The sequence below is a fragment of the Pongo abelii genome, chromosome 2, assembly GCF_028885655.2.
Source record: "Pongo abelii isolate AG06213 chromosome 2, NHGRI_mPonAbe1-v2.0_pri, whole genome shotgun sequence".
NCBI lineage: Eukaryota > Metazoa > Chordata > Mammalia > Primates > Hominidae > Pongo > Pongo abelii.
The window spans coordinates 81274877-81293134 of NC_085928.1; the positions used below are offsets into that span (position 1 = coordinate 81274877).

Here is an 18258-nt window from a genome sequence, read left to right on the forward strand (position 1 = left end):
AGGACCACTTGAGCCCAGGAGTTTGAGACCAGCCTGAGCAACATGGCAAGACCCCATCTCATTAAAAAAGAATAGTAATAAAATTTTAAAAAAAATTTGGGTCCTTAAGGGTCTTACAATCTAAAAATGATGCATGTCTCTAAGGACAGGAAAGTCCATATATCATAGCATGTTTATGCTGAGTAGAAGGAAGGCTCAAGATACTCACTTGAAATCTACTACAACAAAACAATGAATTCTTCATCTTTTTTGCCCTTAATCTTAATGAAGAAACTTTAGGGTATGTCTATGGTAATCTCGTGAAGTTCAGGGTTTAACAATTCCTAGTAAAATTTATTGGCAATAAACCATATTTTAATAATTCAGGTACCAAATATTAGTGGTTGTTTACTTCCCTCTTAATATTGGGCTTTTGAGATCATCACTGCCATTTTTAAAACTTCTTTTGTTTTTTTCATGGAATACGTCTATGAGCAGTATATCCCAAAATAAATCTTTCAGACCACTTAGTTATGCACATGTGTCAAAGTTTTATTACAATCTTGTTGAAAAGGAAAAGGCTGGTAGTAGATCAAGTCAAAGATCCACTCTTGGTCAGGACATTTTATATGGAAAGACTAGCAAGAAATGAAAGAAGAATGGTTAAAGATCAGTACACTCTTGCCTAACAGGAGAGGTGGGTGTCTGGTTTCCTAGAACAAATGTTAATCCTTTAAAATTAATCAGAAATACTGCTTACACAGGTTTATCAGAGATGCCAATTTCTTCTCAGAAGGAGATTATGCATTATGTAACGCAAGAAGGTTCTCTCCCAGACCAGGTTTGGGATACTTTTTCTCTAATCGCGAAATTTAAACCATTGATAAACCCCTTGAGGCCAGTCCTGAATCTGTCCTTTTCACCACTGTAGCTCCAGTAATGGGAACAGGATAGGTCAAAATCTTGGAATCACCCTCAATTCCTCTCTTTCCCCCCACAACCCTCATCCAATTCATCAGCAAGTCCTGTAAACTCTATCTCAACAACATATCCCAAATATGGCGACTTCTTCCCATTTTCCTGCCACCACGCAGGCCCATGCTGGCCCCGTTGCTCACCCAGGTGGCTGCGATTAGTCTCACAAATAAATAGCCTTTTTGTTTTCACTATTGCATCCCTTCCACCACGTTACCAAGGTGATATTTTTAAATCATAAATCAGAGCCTATCACTTTCCTGAAGGGGCTTTCCACTGCCATTAGAATGAGATTCCAACTCCTCCCTTGTTCTGAAGGTTCAAGGTGACCTGGAAACTCTCCCCTCTCAGTTCCTCCTCTCTCCTCTTATCTGGCCAGTCCTGTCTTTCCAGCACACCAAATTCATTCCCGCCTCCGGGACTTTCCCCTGGTTATTCCTTCTGTTTCATGGGATTTTCCCCAGATTTCCCCTGGGCTGCCTCCATCTGATAAGTCTAGAACTTACAAGCAGCCTTCCTGGTGCCCCTCCCCCCAGCTGGTAGAACACTCCTCTCCAGCCCAGGACTTTGGACCGATTAGCCCACTCTTTTTACACCTTTTGAACTCCTTTCACTATCTCAGAGGATTTTTTTTTTCTTTTGAGATAGGGTCTTGCTGTGTCACCCAGGCTGGAGTGCAGAGGGGCAATCATGGCTCACTGCAGCCTTGAACTCCTGGGCTCAAGTGATCCTCCATCTCAGCCTCACAATTATCTGGGACCACAGGCACTCGCCACGACGCCCAGTTGTTATTATTTTTTTTTCTAAAGAGGCAAAGTCTTGCTCTGGCTGGAGTACAGTGGTGCCATCCTAGCTCACTGTAGCCTTGGCCTCCTAAGCTCAAGGGATCTTCCACCCCAGCCCCAACCCCTCCCCGCCCAGTAGCTGGGACTACCGGCATGTGCCACCAGGCTAATTTTTTTTTTTTTTTTTTTTAATTTTTGTAGAGACGCATCTCACTATGTTGCCCCGGCTGAATTTTTCTTTCTTTCTTTTTCTCAATGAGTATTGTCTGGCTTCCCCCACCAGAATATATGCTTCTTTTTTTTTTCCTCCGAGACAAGAGTCTTGCTCTGTCACCCAGGCTGGAGTGCAGTGGTGCATTCTCAGCTCACTGCAACTTCCGCCTCCTGGGTTCAAGCAATTCTCCTGCCTCAGCCTCCTGAGTAGCTGGGATTACAGGTGCCTGCCACCACGCCTGGCTTATTTTTGTATTTTTAGTAGAGATGGGGTTTCACCATGTTGGCCAGGCTGGTCTCGAACTCATGACCTCAGGTGATCCACCTGCCTCGGTCTCCCAAAGTGCTGGGATTACAGGCGTGACCCACTGCGCCCAGCTCAGAATATATGCTTCTTAAAGGCTAGGGCTTTGTTCATCTTATTACCTTCCAAATTCCTAGAAACTAGAATTGTTCCTACAAAAAATAGATGCTTCATAAATGATTGTCAAGAGAATTACTGCAAAAATGTCTATCTGATAGATGCCTTCTTGTGGGGAGGCTGCACTGCCCTTTCACACAAACACGTACCACACAGGTTAGGATGTCTATGAGCACCTGAAACAGAGAAATAGAGAGAAAGAGAGATAATATTTTCAGAGACAGATGAAGGGAGAAAAAGAAAAAAATATATATAGAGAAAATATTTATAAGCAAGAAGAGAGAGAGAAATGTGAAAAAGCTAGAGGAAGTGTGAAATTGTTATCATCAAAACAACTTCTTTTTATCTTTTTTTTTTTTTTTTTAGATGGAGTGTCACTCTGTCACCCAGGCTGGAGTGCAGTGGCACGATCCTGGCTTGCTGTAACCTCTGCCTCCCGGTTTCAAGCCATTCTCCTACCTCAGCCTCCCAAGTAGCTGGGATTACAGGCACGTGCCACCATGCCAGCTAATTTTCATGTTTTTAGTAGAGACAGGGTTTCGCCATTTTGGCCAGGCTGGTCTCGAACTCCTGACCTCAAGTGATCCACCTGCCTCAGCCTTCCAAAGTGCTGGGATTACAGGTGTGAGCCACCGCACCTGGCCAAAACAACTTCTAATTATTGCACAAGCTGTAAGTGAGGCTCTGTACTAAAAGTGTAAAGACTATCATTTTGTTGAATTTTCATAACACTTGTTTGAGGTAGATAATCTTATTATCTACACTTGACAGATGAAAAAACTGAGGCCCAGTAAGGTAAGGGCACAGTTAATGGCAAATCACCAGAAAGTGGCAAAATTGGGATTTGAACCCATCTGTCCAGGCCCAAAGCCAAGCTCTGACCCACTACACAATGGTTCACAGCATTGTAGAGAATGGGGAAATACATCTTTTATGATGGAGTCTCTTTATATTTACTCACATTTTGGGTCAGGGTTAGTGATTTTTCTGATTGAAATGCCTGAATGAAAACTGTATTTTTAGGCCCAACTGAGGAAAATCATGGAGTGTACTAAGCAGAATCATTTATGAAACAAAGCTGTTCAGCCCTCTTTCTGATCCCCCAGAAAACAAACCAGATGAGTTGTAACTCAAGAACCACAATTGCTCAACTCCAAACCAGGGGTGACAGATCACAAAAGAAACCCAAGAGTGGCTCTGATAGACACATGGCTGCTGTGTACTTATTTAACTTCTGCTTGTACTCCTGAATGAGTTTGCCCCTGGAGTCAGTGTTTGAATATTTAAATGTGAGGATATCATTAAGCACAGAACAAATTTTCTGCGTAATTAAATCACCCAGCCTTTGAAAACCAAACAGCAGGAAATGCAGAAGAAAATGCTTGGATGCATGCTAAACACTTTCCCTGTACAGAAGTCAACTCTAGGAATTTCTTTTTTGTTTTTTTGAGATGGAGTTTCACTCTTGTTGCCCAGGCTGGAGTGCAATGGCATGATCTTGGCTCACTGCAACCTCTGCTTCCCAGGTTCAAGTGATTCCCTGCCTTAGCCACCCGAGTAGCTGGGATTACAGGCATGCGCCACCACGCCCGGCTAATTTTGTATTTTTAGTAGAGACGGGGTTTCTCCATGTTGGTCAGGCTGGTCTCGAACTCCCGACCTCAGGTGATCCACCTACCTTGGCCTCCCAAAGTGCTGGGATTACAGACGTGAGCCACCGTGCTCAGCCAACTCTGGGAATTTCAGAGTTGGAATTCTCCAGGACTCTCCCTAGCAAATGCATACTTTTTAATTTGTTTTCTCAGAGACAGGGTCTTACTATGTTGCCCAGGCTGGTCTTGAACTCCTCACCTCAGCCTCCAAAGTGATGGGATTATAGGTGTGAGCTACTGTACCGGGCCTATTTAATTAATTAATTAATTGTTTTTTTTGAGATGGAGTGTCACTCTGTCACCCAGGCTGGAGTGCAGTAGTGCAATCAAGACTCACTGCAACCTCCGCCTCCCAGGTTCAAGCAATTCTTCTGTCTCAGCCTCCCGAATAGCTGGGATTATAGGCGTGCACCACCATACCCGGCTAATTTTTGTATTTTTAGTAGAGATGGGGTTTTACCATGTTGGCCAGGCTGGTCTTGAATTCCTAACCTCAAGTGATCTGCCTGTCTCAGCCTCCCAGTGTGCTAGGATTACAGCCATAAGCCACCACACTGGGCCGATTTTATTTTTTATAGAGATGGGGTCTCACTATGTTGGCTGCGCTGACCTCAAACTCCTGACCTCAAGCAATCCTCTCACTTCTTAGCCTCTTAAAGTGCTGGGATTACAGGCATGAGCCACTGTGCTTGGCCTTAAATGTTTTATTTATTTTTTTTTTGCAAATGCACATTTTCATACACAAAAAAATGTTACTATGTTACAGGATTTACCCCCTACCTCACTTCTACCAAAGCCTGTTCATGAAACTTAGAGAATTCCATCTTTAACAACAAAGCCTAATAAATTCTACATGTTTTATGTCAGGGGTTGGCAAACTTTTTCTGTAAAGGAGTAGATGGTAAATATTTTAGACTCTGTAGACCATATGTCCTTTGTCACAACTAATCATCCTGTTATTATAGTGCCAATATAGCCATAGATAATACATAAATGGCCAGGCACGATGGCTCAGACCTGTAGTCCTAGCACTTTGTGGGGCTGGGATGGGAAGATCACTTGAGGCCAGGAGTTTGAAATCAGCCTGGGCAACAAAGCAAAATCCCATCTCCACCAAAAGAAAAATGACAATATATAAATGAATAGGTGTCACTGGTTCCCAATATGATTTTATTTACCAGTGCTGACATCTGAATTTCATATAGTTTTCTTGTGTCATGAAATTTTTTTTTTTTTTTGAGACAGGTCTTGCTCTGTTGCCCAAGCTGGAGTGAAGTGGTGTAATCATAGCTCACTGTAGCCTTGAACTCCTGGGGTCAAGTGATCCTCCTGCCTCAGCCTCCCAAGTCACTGAGATTACAGGCATGAGGCTTGCCTTATTTTTTAAATTTTTTGTACAGATGTCTTACTATGTTGCAGTTTTCTTGAGAAAGTTGCTTAAAGGGCTCCAGACAGCCATGTTCATACACATACCTGCATTCCTACTCTATTTTCTCCTCTCTTCTCCCATCCCTAGCCCACGAGTCCATAAAGAGGCAAGAACCTTCTTTTTTTTTTTTTTTTTTTTTTTTTTTGAGATGGAGTCTTGTTCTGTCACCCAGGCTGGAGTGCAGTGGTGCCATCTCAGCTCCCTGCAAGCTCCACCTCCTGGGTTCATGCCATTCTCCTGCCTCAGCCTCCAGAGTAGCTGGGACTACAGGCGCCACGCCCACCACCATGCCCGGCACCAAAAAAATTTTTTTTGTATTTTTTAGTAGAGACGGGGTTTCAGCATGTTAGGAAAGTCTCGATCTCCTGACCTCATGTTCCGCCCACCTTGGCCTCCCAAAGTGCTGGGGTTACAGGCATGAGCCACTGCGCCAAGCCTAATTTTTGTATTTTTAGTAGAGACAGGGTTTCACCATATTGGCCAGGCTGGTCTCGAACTCCTAACCTCGTGATCCACCCACCTTGGCCTCCCAAAGTGCTGGGATTACAGGTGTGAGCCACTGCACCCAGCCAAGAACCTTTTCTTCAGTGCTCCTTGGCAGTGAGAAGATTCCTGCCATCTGTGCTGTATGCACTTGACTCTTATCTTGTACCCTTTGGTGGGGAAAAATGGAAGACTGGGGAGTCAGGGCCTCTTTCTGCTGCTTGCATGTACTTCTGCAGTTAAGCAAATAAAGCCTTGATTGTTACTTTTAGTTTGGCTCCTTGTCCTAACTGAACACCTTGACCCCTGATTGAGTAACAGATTGGAGCTGGCAACCAGGCAATGTATTTAGCTAGAACTGAATAATATCATTTTCTTTTTATTGTCTAATCTTGATCCTATGTGTTACCTTCCACTATGGCAAAAGGCACAGAAGTTGTCTTTGTGACATGAAATTTCCTCCTAAAGTAGGTGGCTCACACCTGTAATCCCAACATTTTGGGAGGCTAAGGCGAGTGGATCACTTGAGGTCAGGAGTTTCAGACCAGCCCGGCCAACATGGTGAAACCCCATCTCTACTAAAAATACAAAAATTTGCCAGGCATGGCGGCGCGTGCCTGTAGTCCCAGCTACTTGGGAGGCTGAGGCAGGAAAATCACTTAAACCCAGGAGGTGGAGGTTGCAGTAAGCCAAAATCCCACCACTGCACTCCAGCCTGGGTAACACAGCAAGACTCCATCTCAAAAAACAAAAACAAAAAACAGAAATTTCCTCCTAAAGTAAATTTAGTTAAGTAAAAGATAATGAATGGTGTACGTGGAAATAAGTCAAGTAGATATGACATAGTACAAGGTGGCAAGAGGATATAATGACAGAGCGTGACTGAGGTCGAGAATAACTGGTATAACTCTATGCTTTGGGAATATTTGGCCTTCAAAGGGACAGGTGACTAAAGTGCCAATATTGCTTCATGCTGATAAGCACATCTGCTAACAGCAGCAAGGGCACACTTACATCCCGTATTGCTTCATAGAGTGCTCTGAACGTTGGTTGCTTATCGTCATGGTAGACGCCTCGGTTTCCATGCAGAACAGACACACCTTCATGCTCAGCCTCTCTGCAGTTGCTTCCGTACATGCAGTGATCGGGACGGTAGTTCCACTGGCAGGGGAATACATAGAGACACTCTGGTGGTAAAAAGAGAAAGACATATATGTCCACAGTTAGTGCCAGCTCTCATGCACATGTCCCGCGATTAAACTGTTTCCACTAACTGTACACAGCATGTAATTTCAAAGTACAGGAGTGTGATTTTTTACTCATAGATCAAATTTTGCCCCATTTGTCAAAATTCTGAGATCAAGAATTGAAGGGGCACACAGTGATGATGTAGGTTTCATCTAAAAAAAGAAGAGAGTATTGCATCTTAAAGAAGAAAGCAAACACAGGCATCAGGCAGCCTGGGTCCAAATCTCAACTCTCTCACTCAAAACCACTGAAATCCATGTCTAGTCACTTAACTTCCTGTACTTCTGTTTTCTCATCTGTAAATGGGAATAATACAACCTCTATCTTATTTTGATGATTAAACTTTAAACATACATGTAAAATGCTTAGCAGGGTATCAAACATACAGTAGTGGTTCAATAATGTTAGCAGTTGCACTGGCTGGGTATGGTGGCTCACACCTGTAATCCCAGAGTCTGGGAGACCAAGGTGGAAGGATCACTTGAGGTCAGGAGTTTGAGGCCAGCTTGGGCAACATAGCAAGACCCCTGTCTCTATACAAATTTTAAAAATTAGCAGCTGGGCCAGGCATGGTGGCTCACGCCTCTAATCCCAGCACTTTGGGAGGCCAAGGCAGGCAAATCACCTGAGGTCAGGAGTTTGAGATCAGCCTGGCCAACATGGCGAAACCTGTCTCTACTAAAAATACAAAAATTAGCCAGCCATGGTGGCACCCACCTGTAATTCCACCTACTTGGGAGGCTGAGGCGGGAGAATAGCCAGGAGGTGGCAGAGGTTGCAGTGATCCAAGATCGCACCATTACACTCCACCCTGAGCAACAAAATGAGACTCTGTCTCAAAACAAAACAAACAAACAAACCGAAAAAATTACAAAAATAAATTAGCCAGGCATGGTGGCACACTTGAAGCTACTTGGAAGGCTGAGATGGGAGGATTCCTTGAGCCCAGGAGTTAGAGGTTACAGTGAGCTATGATCACGCTACTGCACTCTAGCCTGTGACGGAGTAAGATCCTGTATCAAAAAAAAAAAGATACACACAAAAAAATGTCAAAAATAGTGTTAGCAGTTGTAATCAACTCTTTGGAAAGGTTTCATAAAATGGACAGAGCTAAAAAAGAGGAGTCAAGATTAAAGTAAAGATTCTGCTTCAGATTAAGAACAAACAAAAAACAAAACAAAACAAAAAACCAGCAAAAACCCCCACCTTCGGCTGGGTACAGTGGCTCACACCTGTAATCCCAGCACTTTGGAAGGCTGAGGTTGGTGGATAACTTGAGGTCAGAAGTTCGAGACCAGCCTGACCAACATGATGAAACCCTGTCTCTACTAAAAATACAAACATTAGCCAGGCATGGAGGCAGGAGCCTGTAATCCCAGCTACTCAGGAGGCCGAGGCACGAGAATATAGAACCCGGAAGGCAGAGGTTGCAGTGAGCTGAGATCACACCACTGCACTCCAGCCTGGGTGACGGAGTGAGACTCCATCTCAAAAACAAAAACCAACAACAACAAAAAAACCCCACCTACAACAGGAAAGAGAAAAACCCCAAAGCAATAAGCAAAGAAAAAAAAGCCCTGTGCCAAGGTAACTATATGCACCATGGCCATATGTGCACATATGTACACAGGTGTGTTTGTATCTCTAAACCCTGGTTGGTTCTCAACCAGGGGCAATTTTGCCTCCTCCCCACTCCTCTACCCCAGGGACATTTGGCAATATTTGGAGGGAGACACTGTTGACTGTTATACATGGGGGAGGCTGCTACTGGCATCTAGTGGGTGCTCTGAACATCCTATAATGAACAGAACGGTCCTCAACAATAGCAATAGTGCTGATGTTGAGAAACTCTGCCCTAATCCTATTGGATTCAGAAAGTTTCCTCTTGGTGACCAGAATTATACAATTAGCAATAAATTCATGACCCCCTAGCTTCCTGGCTTCTCAGCTTGATGCTTTTCAGGGTTGGGGGCAGAGGAATATGGATCAAAGCTCTCTGCAAATGTGTGTTGCTGATCATGAGAAAGACCCTGTGAGAGAGCACAAGAGAGGATTACAGTAAATCAGTAACACCACCACCATTGGAAAAGCAACTTCAAGATGTGCTTGTTCATTGGGTTGATGGCATTCCTGTCTCACGGAAAAAAATCATTGCTTAGTGATTACTTACAGAAAGCTTCAAGATGGAAAGCAAATAATGAAGTGATTGTCACACATCCCGTCTGGCAGGCTGTGTATGTTTTCATGGCTCAGTCTTTTATAGGACAGTGACATTTAGGCATCCTTTATCAAATTCCTAATTGCTCATAACATACTGTGACATTTCTCTTTTCTCAGGAGAACTCCATTCCACCATGACATTCCCTTACTTGCATTTACCTGAACATTTGCACATACATAGTCCCTAAGTGGGACAGAGTAGTGGCCATCCTCAAGTCACCCTATAGATTTGAACCACAACTCCTCTATTAGCTGCCTGACCTTTCTGCAATTTAATGCAGAGGTTGGATGTGAGGATTAAATAAAGGAAAATATCTAAAAGTGCTTTTGAACTGTGCCTGGCCACACCCAACTGCTTCCTTTTGTCACCCAATGGGTCACATCACTCATTAATGATGCTCACCCAAGCATTTACATTGTCTTGTTTAAGCACCTTCTGAAGTTTCCAGTTGAATAAACTGTGCTTGAGTCTGTTTTTGTAAATACACTGGTTGATTGAATCAATGAATATTTGTTTAGTGTCTGCTGTGTGCACTGTGGTCAAATAAGAGAAAAATCCAGTCCCTGCCTTCACGGAGTTTAGATTAGTGATGAGAGTTTTTGCCTCTTTCCAAGTAGTTTAGGGCTCTACTACAAAAAGAAACCTTTTCTCGGCTGGGTGCAATGGCTCACGCCTGTAATCCCAGCACTTTGGGAGGCCAAGGTGGGCAGATCATGAGGTCAGGAGTTCGAGACCAGCCTGGCCAACATGGTGAAACCCCACCTCTACTAAAAATACAAAAATTAGCCAGGCATGATGGCGTGTGCCTGTAGTCCCAGCTACTCTGGAGGCTGAGGCAGGAGAATTGCTTGAACCCGGGAGGTGGAGGTTGTGGTGAGCCGAGATCACACCACTGCACTCCAGCCGGAATGACAAAGCAAGACTCTGTCTCAAAAAAAAAAAGAGAGAAACCTTTTCTCTCTTTGCAACCTCCTTAGAGGACTGAGCCCAGTGAGGGGCACTCCAAGGCAGAAAACAAATAGAAAGAGCAAAGACTCTGGAATCAGAAGTACAGAGGTGCAAATCTGGCTTCCACCCCCATCTAGCTCTATAATCGTGGTAAGTTAGAAAAACATTTCACCTCAATTTAACAGCAGTAAAGAGAAGCCAAGGCCAGGCATGGTGGCTCACACCTATAATCCCAGCACTTTGGGAAGCCAAGGTGGGAGGATTGCTTGAGTTCAGGAGTTCGAGACCAGCCTGGGCAACACAGCAAGACTCCCGTCTCTACAAAATTAAAAAATCTGTCCGGGTGTGGTGGCTCACACCTGTAATCCCAGCACTTTGGGAGGCCAAGGCGGGTAGATCACCTGAGGTTGGGAGTTCGAGACCAGCCTGACCAACATGGAGAAACCCCATCCCTACTAAAAATACAAAAAAATTAGCTGAGCGTGGTGGCACATGACTGTAATCGCAGCTACTCGGGAGGGTGAGGCAGGAAAATTGCTTGGACCTGGGAGGCAGAGGTTGCCGTGAGCCAAGATCACGCCATTGCACTCCAGCCTGGGCAACAACAGGGAAACTCTGTCTCAAAAAAAAAAAAAAAAATTAGCCAGGCATGGTGGTACGCACCTGTAATCCCAGCTACTCAGGAGGCTGAGGCAGGAGAATCACTTGAGCCCAGGATGTGGAGGTTGCATTGAGCCAAGATCATGCCACTGCACTCCAGCCTGGGCAACAGGGTGAGACTCTGTCTCAAAAAAAAAAAAAAAAAAAAAAAACTCCCGACCTCAGGTGATCTGCCCACCTCGGCCTCCCAAAGAGCTGGTATTACAGGCATCAGCTACCGTGCCCGGCCAGAGTTTTGTATTTTTAGTAGAGACAGGGTTTCGCCATGTTGGCCAGGCTGGTCTCGAACTCCTCATCTCAAGTAATCTGCCCGCCTCAGCCTCCCAGTGCTGGGATTACAGGTGTCAGCCACTGTGCCCAGCCTACTCCTCTCCTTATATTTCCAATTATTTCATACTCTTAGGATCTCTAAGACTATGAACTAGTTTATGCCTGATCATTTTAACTTCATGGTAATACAGGCTTGCTACATTTTTATTTTTATTTTTTATATATTTTTATTTTTCAGTAGAGATGGGGTCTTGCCACATTGCCCAGGCTGGTCTTGGACTCCTGGCCTCAAGCAATACGCCCTGCTCAGCCTCCTAAAGTGTTGGGATTACAGGCATGAGCTCCCACACCCGGCCTCGCTTAATACTCTGTATCAATAGAATGGAGGCTGTTCAACTGCACTGTTAATAGTTTTTTTTTTTTTTTTCTTAATGTCCCATCCTGGAACTGAGCTTTCCCAGCATTCTCTTTTTCCTTATTTCAGAATGCTCCTTGTTCCAAAAAAGGCAATTACTTTTTTTGAGAAGACTTTTCTGATCACACAATCTAAGGAAGCTCTTCTCTCTCCAGCCTTGAGGGTCTCTCTCTCAACCCCTCATTTGTTTCCTCCATCTATCTCATTTATCACAATTTGTGATTTTGAACAACTAGTTATTCTTTAGGAGTCTACCTTCTACCTCCTCCAACAAAAGGTAGGTTTCATGAAACCAGCAACTTTGTTTAACTCATCTGTTGCCATATTCCTGGCACCAAGCCCTGTGGCTGGCACATAGTGCTCAAAAAAACTAGTGGCTGAATGAATGAATGAAATGCAACTTATACCTCCTTTCACCAAATGCATCTTTTCCCTTTCTCCAGCTTTCTATCTCCTTTCTCTCCCAAACTTCTCTTTTCTCTCATTTTCCTTGCTGTGGCTCTTTCTCTTCCATTTATTAATACTTTGCACCTTCACTCCCTTCTCTTAATTCCATTCATTCAACCAAACAACACTTCTGAACACCAACTCCATTTAAAGCACTGAGCCTTGCACTGTGAAAGACACAAAGTTGACACAACCCCTTCTCACACAGACCATACAATTTTTATCCTTTTCTCTTGTGTTTCACATCAGGGCTCATGAACTTCCCAGACTCCTGAAACAGTGATTTGTTACCAGTTTCCTAGAACAGTCCCAATACGAAATAACTGGGCTTGTCAACCCCACAATGCAGCACTCATAACTGCCTGTTGCTGGGTGCTTTGGTGTGGTGAATATAGAATGTGGTTGCACGCTCAAGGGCACGGCTCCAGTGACCCCAGGCAGGATGAGAATAAGGCCCTCCTGGAGCCATTGAAGAGACTTGTCCCATGTGAGTGAGTCCTGCTCCTTGAGGTTCCCATGAACTCCTCCTGCTTCCCTAGTATCGCACACTCAACTCACAATCTACGTGTACTCCATGGGCATTTCAGCTCTTCTGTCTCCCGTCAGGCAGAATTCTGCCTCTACTCTAGCCTGATGCCCTGCCTTATCATTTATACTTGGCTGGTTTCATTTTCTTCCCTACCCACATCTCAGTTTTCTAGAAATTGCCCTTGAAGAAGGAGCAGACCTATGTGGTCACGTTTGAGAGAGGAAAATGCCACATGACTTTGCTCTTCTAGAGCCTGATCAAGGGTGGTCTGCCAAATTAAAGAGAATTCAGTCGCAGCTGGGCTGGGCCAGTCTCTCTCTCTCTTTTTTTTTGGCTAAGAATTCGAATTAGGAAACAGAGGAGATCCATCATCACTGATTGTGGACTTGTGAAGATGTATTCGCTTGGGGTTAAAAATCAGGTTGGGCCATGGGCAAACAGAGAATGTGGTCTGAGAGACAGAACAGAATCAGACTGGCATGGAGAGAAGCAAAGATCACAGAAACCATGAGGCCTCTGAGAGATGAAGAAACTACTTTGGTCCTTGGCAACTTCCCAAGGCCAGTTCTCATGAAGCCTGGCTTGACTCGTGTGGTCATGAGACTGCCCCTGGCCTCTTACAATATCTGCCCCCACTTAGCTGGCCTGAGTGGAGCTGTGTTCCCTGAAACCTAAGTGCATTCATCTAAACACATCTTCCTATATAGAATTCTCTTTTGGTTCCTGTCAGATTTACCCCTTCCATAGAACTCTGCTCTTGACTCAGACTCACCTTTAAGGGTGTGAACTCAGTTTTCCACCCCTTGATGAAGCTGCCTTGGCTCACCTGCCAGGAAATGTCCTGTGAACTGTCCTGCACACCCCCACGGGTTTCAGCTATCTCAAGTCAGTCTATTACCCAGCACTGCAATTATGCACCCACAGGCATTTACTATCTAATTATAGGAAGAGTTTTAAAACACTTTCTAGCTAATGACTTTTAAACACATTTTAAAAAGCGGTGTTATCAGATACAAGACACTATAATAATGACAACATTCCTGATGTGTGCTACAGGTTTTATGTGCATAGGTTCACCCATGGCAACCTGAAGAACCATAACAATAAACATGTTTATCTGCTGTGCCGTGGCCAATACTGTCTCCCTCTCTCCTTTCCAGGGATAAAGGTGACAAATCTTTTTTTCAAATACAGTTTGTTCTGGTTTGTGGAAAGTACTCTGCAATCAATATACATGAACAGAAACCTTACAATGTGATGGATATTGCTGGATCTCAGTTCAAAGATCCCATGTTTAATCAAGTACTTGGGTAAAGTATGAAATAGGAAGATCAAATGCAGGCTGTATGAAGAACAATCAGGGAGTTAACCTAACAATCACTCATCTAAAACCAGAAAACTTGGTTATTTACTTGATACTGTGCAGAACCAGGATTTAGAACAACGTCACGATTATTTTCCAATATCCTGTTTTACTCAATGGATCTCAGATGGAGAGTGAAGAAGCAATTAAACTCCTCTGGTTTCAGCCCCAATTAAAGACAAGGGACTCCTGTTTAATTGCAAAGCTGCTTACGTCTGCCTTCGGGTATTATTTATTTACTCACTAATCACATCCTCAAATAATCAGCAACAGGCTAAGAGGAACTGGGGAGGCAACTGTGTGAATCTTTTGGATTCCTCAGTTTGGGAACATTGACAGGAAGACTTACATTAGATCATTTCGGCCACACGACAAAGAGGAAAATGCAGTATTTAAAGAAAAGGGCCGGGTGTGGTGGCTCACGCCTGTAATCCCTCAAGTGATCCACCAGGGGGATCAAAAAATTACCCGGGCATGGTGGCGGATGCCTGTAATACAAAAATTACAAAAATTAGCTGGGTGTGTTGGCAGGTGCCTGTAATCCCAGCTACTCGGGAGGCTGAGGCAGAAGAATTGCTTGAACCCAGGAGGCAGAGGTTGCAGTGAGCCAAGATCGTGCCACCACACTCCAGCCTGGGTGACAGAGCGAGACTCTGTCTCAAAACAAACAAACAAACACAAAACCGGTCATGGCGGCTCATGCCTGTAATCCCAACATTTTAGGAGGCCGAGGAGGGTGGATCACCTGAGGTCAGGAGTTCGAGACCAGCCTGGCCAACATGGCGAAACCCTGTCTCTACTAAAAGTACAAAAATTAGCTAGGGGTGATGGTGCATGCCTGTAGTCCCAGCTACTTGGGAGGCTGAGATAGGAGAATTGCTTGAACCTGGGGGGCAGAGATTGCAGTGAGCTGAGATCGTGCCACTGCACTCCAGCCTGGGCGACAGAGTCAGACTCTGTCTCCAAAAAAAAAAAAAAAAAAAAAGCCACAAGTGAACAGCTAAGACATTCCCCTTTCCTCTACTAAATTAGTATTGGGAATCTTTCCAAGAAACTCTGTATCAACCTGCTTTTTTTTCTTTTCGAGGATTTGATCCTTTTTGATCCAAAGACATATGAAATTGAGTTTTATTCCAGAATTTTTTTTAAAAAGGTACAAAAGGGTGACATACAAACAAACACAGGCAAAGTCTTTCTGAACAGCAGTCTCTACTTCAGGATTTTTAAATCAAAAGGAAAGGCCTGAAAAGGGTAGGGTAAGGATTGCTTTTTTTGCCCAAAGATCTCTCTCAAGAAGAAAACATAGTTTTAATTTTTATTAATTTTTTTTTTTTTTATTTTTTAAGATGGAGTCTCGCTCTGTTGACCAGACTGGAGTGCAGTGGAGCAATCTTGGCTCACTGCAACCTCCACCTCTGGGGTTCAAGTGATTCTCCTGCCTCAGCCTCCCAGTAGCTGGGATTACAGGCGCCTACCACCACATCCAGCTAATTTTTTTGTATTTTTAGTAGAGACGGGGTTTCACCATATTGGGTAGGCTGGTCTCAAACTCTCGACCTCAAGTGATCCGCCCACCTCGGCCTCCCAAAGTGCTGGGATTACAGGTGTGGGCCACTGTGCCTGGGAGTTTTAATTTTTAATAAGAATAAAGTTTTAACAAGGAAGAGGAAAAAAGAATTTTGTTAGCTTTACGAGTTACTATAAACACACAGACCAGAAATTTTCATCTCCCTTTTTCCCTCTACCCCACCAAATCATCCACCTAACAATATAAGAAGAATTTCTTTTGCCCCAGATGAAAAGCAAAAGGGATTTGGGGATCTGAGTTCTTTTTCTAGGATGTTTTGACCCTGAATATGTTCCTTAACTCCAAGGACCCTGAGAATCAATTCCCTTCAATCCAGCAATTGTTCAGGCTACAGTCTCCTGCCTAGATTATAATATTTCCATTTAGTTTCGTGCCTCACATCAATTTTAACTGCACTTCTTAGATGAATGGTATAGCAAAATCTAAAAGATACCCTCTAAAAATGAGTCCAGTGTTGGAAGTTTCAACATTTGGCCTTTTGTGTCAGTAGTGCAAGGCCCCGCCTCCATCAGATACCCAGGGGGGCGGATGAAAGGGCAAACTTCGCTGGGGAACACAGGCTCCTCTGTGCACAATTCAAGCCTAGTCAATAGCAACCCGGGCATGGAATGTGCTCCGTGGGGTGTGCTGAGTGTACTCCTACACAAACGGCATTCTCCAAAGATAACCTACCTGGATTGAAATAAAAAATAATATTTAATAAATCCTGGTCTCCCCACGTGATGGCATTCTTGTACTTCTGGTACAGAGGGTACAACATGTCCTCCCAAGCCAGGCCTGTTGGAATCATGCTGTTCTGGAAAAAAGAAAACCATCAGAACAGCTGAAGCAAAGCAAATACATTTTGTTCACTGAGAAACAATGTAAAGGGACTGGTTTTCTTCCCTTCAGAGGACGGAAACAAATACAGGAGGGGTCCTGCTATTCTCAGGTCACAGAACAAAGCAAAATTTGGGCTATTGCATCGCTTTTGTCAGCTGTACACAAGGATACTAGATGGACCAGGGACTGACAGTTGAACCTATAGTTTCTACTCAGAAAACCATGCCTGGAATTGAACCCCTTCCTTTCTTCTCTTCCCTCCCTCCCTCCCTCCCTCCCTCCCTTCCTTCTTGTGTTTGTGTTTTTGTTTTGAGACAGAGTCTTGCTCTGTTGCCCAGGCTGGAGTGCAGTGGCTCGATCTTGGCTTACTGCAACCTCCACCTCCCGGGTTCAAGCGAGTCTCGTGCCTCAGCCTCCCAAGTAGCTGAGACTACGGGTGCACGCCATCATGCCCGGCTAACTTTTTGTATTTTTAGTAGAGATGGGGTTTCCCCCTGTTGGCCAGGCTGTTGTCAAACTCCTGACTTCAAGTGACCCATTTCCCTCCCAAAGTGCTGGGATTACAGGCGTGAGTCACCACACCTAAGAAAGAGGCAAAGTCTTTCTGAACAGCAGTCTCTACTTCAGGATTCTCTACTCCACCTTTCTTAGGTGAACATCTTTCTTAGGCTTATTTCCTCACTGTGAGGTGAAGGAACAAAATACAGATAACAGAGTTCAGGTATCTTAAGGAAAAACACCTTTCCTTGTCTTAAACAATGATTTACTTTTAAAATAAAAGTAACATATTCACAGACTGAATTATTCAAACAGCACACAAAAATACAAAATAAAAAAGTAAAAATATTCTTCTTCCATATCCCATTATTCCCACTTTCCCCAGAAGTATCCACAATTAACAATTAATGGTCTCTTAGGTATTCTTCTGGACATTTCTTTTTCTTTCTTTCTTTCTTTTTTTAGAGACAGGGTCTCACTCTGTTGTTTAGGGTGAAGTGCAGTGGCTTAATGCAGCCTCGACCTCCTGGGCTCAAGCAATCCTCCCATCTCAGCTTCCCAAGTAGCTGAGACTACAGCACGTGCCACCATGCCCCATTACTTCTTCTGGAAATTTCTAAGGCATACAAATAATCACGGTCTCTGTCGCCAGGCTGGAGTACAGTGGCGTGATCTTGGCTCACTGCAACCTCTGCTGTCCAGGTTCACACGATTCTCCTGCCTTAGCCTCCTGAATAGCTGGGACTACAGGTGTGCGCCATCATTCCTGGCTAATTTTTGTGTTTTTAGTAGAGACGGGGTTTCGCCATGTTGGTCAGGCTGGTCTCAAACTCCTGGCCTCAAGTGATCCACCTGCCTTGGTCTTCCAAAGTGCTGGGATTACAAATGTGAGCCACCACCCCTGGCCAGGAGGATAATTTTTTTGACTAGTTCTCTAGTGATGTTCTTTTAGGTTCTTTCCAGGTCTTTGCTAGGATAAAAGATGAGATCATGAACATCCTTACACAAATATCGTCATGGACTTATATAAATATATCCCTAGGGTAATTTGAAGAAATTTTACATAGTCTTTGAAGCATTGGGTATGAAGAGTTCAAACGTTATGGAATTCAGAAATGCAACATAGTATTCCTGAATGGTAACTTTGCTGAAGCTTTAAATTCCATTGCCATCTGAGCTTTTCCTCAATAAACAAATATTCTATAATTTTCTAAATACTTTTCTCTGGTTCCTTTTATCCTCACCTATAGGCCACCCAATTTCCAAAATCAGCATATTGACACTCTGGGAATACCACTGTTGACAAGACCAA

The 18258-nt window shown here is 43.9% G+C and overlaps 1 protein-coding gene across 4 annotated transcripts in view; it reads right to left on the reverse strand.

Moving 5' to 3' along the window:
- The window catches only part of GXYLT2 (glucoside xylosyltransferase 2), an 87428-nt gene that overhangs the window by 2221 nt on the left and 66949 nt on the right, over window positions 1-18258 (reverse strand). For 2 of the 4 annotated variants that reach the window (XM_024244365.3, XM_063721973.1), the window contains 2 exons: window positions 16299-16422; window positions 6952-7124 (listed from right to left, as the gene is read on the reverse strand). In XM_024244365.3, the coding sequence (XP_024100133.1) occupies window positions 6952-7124; window positions 16299-16422 (297 nt within the window). Of the gene's footprint in view, window positions 1-2411; window positions 2550-6951; window positions 7125-16298; window positions 16423-18258 lie in introns of those variants that run through there. The other 2 variants (XM_063721972.1, XM_063721974.1) reach the window with 2 other exon arrangements.